Genomic DNA, 8,347 nt, shown 5'->3' on the forward strand with positions numbered 1-8,347 from the left:
CTCACTCACTCACTCACTCACTCACTCACTCACTCACTCACTCACTCTAACTTGCTAGGCAACACTTTAACTTGCTAGGCAACACCAAAAGCTTATATAGATTAGTAGAAGACGACTTACTAACTTAACTTACTAAAGACGAACACACATTCGTGAGAACCATTTGCTTACAACATAATAAAACGGCAAATTATACTATTTTAAAGTAATAATAATAATAGTCTTTAATTATAAAATTATTATATGAATATACGATTTAAAAATTGTTATGATTGTGATCTCAGGAGAGAAACCGATATATCTTTATATCTATATATATTTTTAATAAAAATATAATATAGTTATCGAATTTAATTATGTTTCTTAACAATTACTTTATTAACTGAATAGTGTTCTTTTAAGCCCTTTTTTCGTTCTTATAGAAGGAATTTAGTAATTATTCAACAAAACTGTTCCAGATTTGCTCCAAAAGTCACATTCAAACCGTATATTTTCTAGATATTTTACAGTTTGTGGAAGATTATACGACATATTCATATTTTTTAGATGTGAATCTGTCCAAATATTCCTGACAGTGCGTTCAAAAACGACATTTGACTTGGTATTGCCATAATAAAACGAGACGAACTAATTTAGTTGAAATGAAAAACTTGTTTTTTTTTAGATTTTTTAATTAATGCGAATAAAAATGAAAATTTTCTGTTTAATAATAAATTTACGCTTATTTAGCTATCAAACGAGATTAAAATGAATCAACTATAACAATTATTTTAGGCAAAGTAAATACATAACAAAAATCTATTCACCCCACTCATTGAATAAAATGTCGTCATCAATATAAATACGGCCGCTTTTTCTAGATAGCTGTTGCTCTTTTATAATATTCACAATATCGGCTTTATTAACTTGACATGTCTCAACGTTAGAGGGCCAAGACCAACCTCCTAAAAAGCATTTTTGGAGCACTGAGACAGTAATTTCCAAAGGAGTAACTTTTAGAACTCTCCCTGGAAACAGACTACCCTCTTCTCTAAAAACACAGTCAAACACATTCAAAGTTACCCAAATTTCTCTGTTTGGTAACGTCGTCAAAATCTAATTCGTTTTACGCGTAAATACAAAAAAGCAAATTAAATTATTCTTTAAAAAAGCGATATATAAACCTCTACTTAAGTATGGAAACCAAAACTTACCAGTCAATATTCAGATTTATATATTTAATTACGATTCTAAAACTGACCAACAAATCACACCAAACTACTTTCGCCAAGAAAAAACCGCGAAAGTTTAAAAAAATACAATTAAACATTACTTTTTTCTTTCATAACTTTCGTTTAACAAGTTTGTTCCGATTTACACAGTTTCAATACTAAAAATAAAAGATTGTCATACATTAAATAAATTTTTAAATCTTTTACGCAACTACGTTCAAAGTTACACCACGATTCAAAGTTACCCGAATTGACTGTAAGCCTCTGGTTTTTAATTTACATAAAATCAACTAGAAGCAAAACTGAATACTCTAAAACTCTACCTGGTTAAATATTATATCGAGAATGAAGCGACGAAACATAATAGACGATCAAACGAAATTCTTGAAGTGAAGTTCGATCACTATTATGTGAGTCGCTTCATTCGAAGATAATATAATCAACACGCTCCCACCCTTGACATCGTCACATCAAAGTAAAGATTCTGAAACTCCTCTGATGCCTGGTAGGGAGTGTCAACGTCAAAACATTTTTTTTTTTCTCTAAAACCTGTGCGGTGTTGCTAGCAAGTTAAGGAAACTAACTACCTGGTTAAATATTATATCTTCGAATGAAATAATAGTGATCAAACTTCACTTCAAGAAGTTCGTTTGGTCGTCTACAACGTGGTAGATATCGTACAAAGAAATTACTTATCATGATCAGCCTTAGTTACTGTGCTTAAGATTTTTTATCATCACGAAATGAATGAAAAATTTTTTGGGATCACTATAAAAACATGACAAAAAAAACAGAAATATTTTAATTATTAATACAAAGATCGAATACTCCTTCGAAAATTCCTTCGATTCAGCCGGATTCGAAATTTAAATACAGTGAATAGCGACATCTCTCGCCAGGGCTTGTAACTGTAAAGATATCTAACTGGGCGATAAAACTTTCATAGATTTCTCATAAATGGCGCTACGACTAAAAAGTCGTTGAAAAATCCAAATACGAAGGATACGACGCAAGCACATAGAAACATTCGTGATGTCCGCTAGTTCGTTCCGTGGCTTAGTTGGTATAGCGCCTGGCACGGTAAGCTAGAAGACGTCGGTTCGAATCCGGCCGGACTGAAGGTATTTTTTCTGAGTGTTCGATCTTTGTATTAATAATTATAACAAACTCGTGGAATTATTTCATAAAAAATAATTGAACATCAATTCAATAAAAATTGCTCCAGGACCACAAATTGGTTCGACACATGTCGAGCAAAAAATTCGACTTAAATACGTGAGTTATCCGTTATTTTTGGTTAATATGTCCTTCATAATTTCGTATACTTTTTTTTACCATTACCAATACCAAGTGATAGGACGAACATGTCCTGCGCCTGGTCGTAACCCACATGACTATCCATAACGATTGCAGTGCCACTCAGAGCTTTAAATCGTAAAGATCTTAGGGTGACTTTTTTTTATAATATCAAATGACGGGACGAACAAGTCGTGCACCTAATGGTAAACTACATGCCTCTCCATAACAGTTGTAGTGCCACTCAGCTCTTGAAATCGCAAAGATCTGAAACCTAAGTCCATGTGCCTGTGATTTTACCAGCACCCTTCAAAACTGGAACGCAATAATGCACACATTACCACTTGGCGGCAGAAATACGTAAGGTAGAACAGTACTACTCTGGACGAACTCTTTCACAAGGACATCTACGGCTACTAAAAGAATACTTTTTTATTACGTAATAATTTATTTTATAAATTATAAAATCCATATACTCTACTGCTAATAGACCACATAAATAAACCATAGATATTTGCTATGCAAGGCTCCAAAATTGTTGTTTGACGCAAGTGCTTGTATTGAAAACCAGAGCAAGCAAAGGAAGGTAGGACTAGAATCCTGAGCGTAACGAAGGTTTCAAGACACGAAACAACTTTGCTGCGAGCGAATCACACAACTTTTCACCTCACTTTAGCGAGAAAAATGGTAGTTGAAAAAAACAGTTGAACTATAACAAATTAGTTTTAATAAACAAAATTAGTTATCGTTGTGAATTTAATGTCAACAATAATAAGAATAAAATATACCAACGGATATTACATAAATCGGTAATGTACGACAAGTCACATAGTTGAACATGTCATTATCTTTTTTATTTGAAAGAAAAAGTTAGGTGCACCACAGTCCATAGTCAAGTTCGAATTTCAAAAAAAACGCTTTTGCGCGCAGATTTCTAGTGTGAAAAGATTATTTACGACTTCTTTATACTCCAATACGAAACGATGCATGAATGTATGTGTAGTCTACAATACATTATGTCATTATGTTATACAATATACATGCTATACAATATGTTAAAATTCTTTGTTAAAAAATTATACCTTATGACATTTGCATAGCGTTCAAATTTAATCTTTGGAAAAATGACAATTTATTAAATGCACCTTAATCCATGCCTAAGTGCACATTGCGTTATGGCTGTAATTATTGATTTATCGAGTGACCGTCCTAAATAATTGAATACGTTTCTGCACCGCCTGCATTATGGATCAAGTAGTTTTTATCGGTGGAGAGTTCTCTGTATGTATGTACAAAACGAGCCCAGGGAGAATACTCAGAAAAAACTTTGTTGGCTACAAACTAAAGAATTAGAAACTTCAAATTATTTTGTAGTTCCATATCAAAAACTATGTAACCAATTTTCTAAAGGTCCAGTTTCTGATTTGACAGTATTGGTTTCTCTTTAAATGAGCATTTTGTATGAATGTTACATGATAACTCCAGCATTTGTGAACCAATTTTGATCATTTTTGTTGCAAAGAGGGTACCTCAATAATGGTGCCGTTTAAATTTGAAGAAAATATTCCACTTCTAAGGGTGGTAAACTAGGGGATGAATGACTTTTGAAGTCGGTTTTTTAGTACTCTATACTGAGATTATAAAGTAATGCAAACAGTTCCTAACGTGTCTGAGAAAAGTATCCTAAACTCCAATTCATACACAAAGTACATAACACCTCCCTCTGAAATCCCGGAATGATAAAAATAAAACGCGAAGTAATCAAAACAAAATAGTTATACTTTTACTTACTATAATAAAACTTTTATTCTATTTGCTACTTACAAAATGTATAAGAAAATACAATACAATCATTCCGAAATTTCAGAGGGAATTATCAGATCTATATGTAATACTTCTTTGAAGTTTAGGTAAGTGTACTCTACTTTATCTGACCTCTGGTGTGTAAATAAAACATAGTGTACTAAATTGAAATAAATGGGTTTTTTTTATTATATATAATTTCAGGACAATCAAGTCTTGCACTTAATTGTAAGCGAGACGGCTACCCATAACGGATGCAGTGCCACTCAGATCTTTATAAATCGCAAAGATCTGAAGGGCTCTACCACTGCGTCTGTCACCCTGAGACATAAAGCTCCCTGTGAAAGAGTACCTATTTCTGCCGCCAAACAGTAATGTGAACATTACTGCGTTCCGGTTTAGAAGAGTAAGGGAGCTGGTGAAGTTACAGGCTCGAGGGACTTGTCAACTTATGTCTCAGGGTGACTGACGCAGGGGCAGTGTCCCTAAGATCTTTGCAATTTAAAGCTCTGAGAGGCAATGCAACCGTTATGGATAGGCATGTCGTTTACCACCAAGCACACAACTTGTTTGTCCCGTCATTTGGCATTATAAAAAAGAAATTGAGGTTGATGACCTCAATATTTTTTTTACAACAGTTGCACATTACAAATAGTACATAGCTATAACCCACAAATAGTGACTTAATGAGTAACCAACACTGTTAACAAGAAACAAAGGTAATTTACTTACTTAACTTTATTTATTTAAATATGGGACTAGTTTCACCAGCACCTTACCCCTTCAAAGCCGAAATGCTCTAGTGCACATATTACAGCTTGGCGACAGAAATAGTGGCAGTACTTCCCTGGATGAACTTTTTCGCAAGGACCTCTACTACTTAAAGTTAAAATAAACTATATGTATGTGTTAAATACAATAATGTAGCTTACCAGATACGTGCTCCCTGGTTCCAGTTAAAGGGTCAAGCTTAAACCACGTATCACTTTTCTTCCCTGTGTACAAAATGCCATCAGTAGAGCGACAAGGCGCATTAGCGACCAGTTCCGGGATGGTAAAGGGCAGCTTCTTCAGCATTTGTTGATCTCCTCTTGGCCCATACATGTAGAGAAACCCATGCCGGGGATCCGGGAGAAACTGAGGCATCAGATTACCGTGCTGGTTTGGAACTTTTACTACTGGTTCTGTAACAAAAAATAATTTTGCTTAATCTGTACTTCTACCACGAGTTTATGGTGATTATTGTCGATAGAGAGATCGGGATCGGTATCCGTACCAAAAGAATAACTTAAATATTCACTTTAATTTCAGCAACATACCTTTAGATTACGTTCAAGACTTTACTTTGCTAGGCTTAGTGTTAGACACATATGTCAATTGGAAACCACATATTCAAAAATTCTAAGGTCTAAAATCGGCAGATTTGCTTATGCACTTGGCGAAATAAAGAAAACAACTGATTTAAAAACCGCGCTCACCACTTACTACGCATATGCCTATGCGTGGCTCAACTACGGTGTAATGCTGTGGAGAAACAGCATTGAATCTCCTTCAATTTTGGAAAAAAATAATGAGAATTCTAGCTAACATAACCGAAACCGAACATAACCGAAAGTTGCAAACCCTACTTCCAAAATACAATATTTTAACTTTACCATGCATTAACATTTTTGAATCCTGTAAGTTTGTCAGAAAATATCCTAAACTCTATAAAAAACGGCAAGACATACCTACAAGGGTAAATTTCACTTTCCGAATTTCAATGGCACTTTTTGGGTGATTTTTATAAAACACTTTTTTCTACAAATAAGTTCAAGCAATGTCAATAATTATAAAATCACAGAAATATTTAAGTTAAATACAACAAGAAACGATATTTTGGGTCACACGAATGAGATTGCGGTAACACGAATGATTTTCTCATAAACATAAATGAGAAAGACGGCACAGTAATGAGAAGTTATTATTACAACACACATTTTATCGTTCACAAAAGTACATTTAACATGTAACAAATATTTTAATATAACTTCTTGTATCTAATTTTTTTTTTTTTTTTGTATCTATGTGTTGTGGCGTTGCAATAAATGTCTATTCTATTCTATTCTATTCTATTCTAAATCCTTCTGATCCGTGTAAGACCATCTATCTATCTATATGTAATTAATAAATAAATCTGAATAAGTATTTTGTTAATGTCATATAAACTTTGTTGTATATCAATATATCATCATCACCACCATCAACATTATCATCATAATCACCTTTATTATCAGCATCATTACCATTCACATCATTATCATCACAATCATCGTCATCATCACTACAATTATCATCGTCATCATCATCGTCATCATCATTGTCATCACCATCATCACCATCATCACCACCACTATCACCATCTAATTGTTATATTTCAAGTAAATGTTTGGCTTAAAGTAACTATTTGACTTAAAAGTAGACAAGAATGAGAGCGACAATAATGATATTTGGATACATTTTCAATTGTCTAAGTGTGTAAAATATGCTGGACCATTATAAAAGTGCATGGATTTTAAAGTTCCTTTTGTCTAATTGATGTACAATAAAGTTTATAAAACTGTTACCTAATACTCATTTAGATAGATTGCTTTACATTAATGAGAACGATTTACTCACTAGCGCTGAAATTGGTATTTAAGTCGATTTTTTGCTAAAACGAAGATGCACAGGTTACTTCACTGTGTACACTCCAATCCGACAGGAGCCCCTTCTCACGTGCGAAAGGTGAAGGTGATGCGGTATGAACTTTTGTTATTAGGAGGCTTTTACTTGAATTGACACTAATGACAAGAAAATTGAAACTCATTTTGTATCCCCAAGAAAACAAGTTTGCTTATAATAAATTGGAAAGTTACCGTATGTATTCGACGTGTAAGAGATTTAGAGTTTATCCTCGATGAGAAATATTGCGATTTCCACGAGTGTTTAATTTTTTTCTTCTTTTCTTAAATTTAGGGCGACGTGGAACTGGCTCCCATGAATGAGAAATTGCCCTTTTAGAATTTTTTTTAATTTTTATTTATTACTGTGACGTAGTAAAGTAGTCCTTTTATGTGTAACACGGACTAAGCAAGCAAGCAATCATATTAAATAAATAATGCTTAGCATTCATGTAATAACATAAAAATTATTGAAAGGGACACATTTTTGGAGGTTATCTGAAAACGACCCACAAATTATTGTCTTCGACACTAAACCAGACTTATGTTACCAAATTCAACTCTTTCTCTCCATTCATCAACTCTATTTGTAATGTCTATAAAAATTTATAATAAGTTACCAAACTCCATAAAAGAAATACCCAGAGACAACAGTTTTACATCATATTTGAAAAAAAAAACCCAGTGACAACAGTTTTACATCATACTTGAATAAAATTTTAGTAAGTAAAAGTTACTACAACGTAACGAATACTTAAACGTCAAAGCAATACATATGTTCCTATTAAAATAATTAATGTACACAGTGTATTTAGTTAACATACGTGTATAAATACTAGGCATAAATGCTACCGTAGTATTTTGTTATTATTATTAATTCCATTTTTTTGTTAATAACATATATATGTAGATATTTATTAATCCTTCAAAATAATAACATAGTATTGCAATAGTTTTTATTTGAGATTTAAAAATTGTCTTTTTGTGTAAATCGTATTTTGTTTCTTGTAAGGTTTTTTGAAGATTTTATTTTGTTAAATGTTGCCCTCTCTGTGTTTTTGCTATGCCCGAAAGGGTCCCAAAGCTCTAATTTAAACGTGTCCACCTGCTACATTGTAAACTATTAAGAATGCAATAAAGTATTGAGTACTGGAAATATTTGTTTGGAAAATTTTAGATCTTTTTTTGGCCGCTAGAGGCGCTTTACAGTGTTTGACACAAAATTAACAAATACTTTACGCTGTTGATAGTCACATATATAATATATTTGACGTATCAACAGCGTATGTATGTATGTATGTATGTATATATATATATATACAATATATATATACA

At 32.8% G+C, this 8,347-nt stretch overlaps 1 protein-coding gene across 1 annotated transcript in view; it reads right to left on the reverse strand.

The window, feature by feature from the left end:
• LOC113228508 (serine/threonine-protein kinase/endoribonuclease IRE1) overlaps window positions 1-8,347 on the reverse strand; it is a 54,212-nt gene that overhangs the window by 36,012 nt on the left and 9,853 nt on the right. The window contains exon 3 of the mRNA XM_026461843.1: window positions 5,243-5,494. Within this exon, the coding sequence (XP_026317628.1) occupies window positions 5,243-5,494 (252 nt within the window). The remainder of the gene's footprint in view (window positions 1-5,242; window positions 5,495-8,347) is intronic.

This window comes from Hyposmocoma kahamanoa, unplaced genomic scaffold (assembly GCF_003589595.1).
Source record: "Hyposmocoma kahamanoa isolate Upper Pololo Valley unplaced genomic scaffold, ASM358959v1 232, whole genome shotgun sequence".
NCBI lineage: Eukaryota > Metazoa > Arthropoda > Insecta > Lepidoptera > Cosmopterigidae > Hyposmocoma > Hyposmocoma kahamanoa.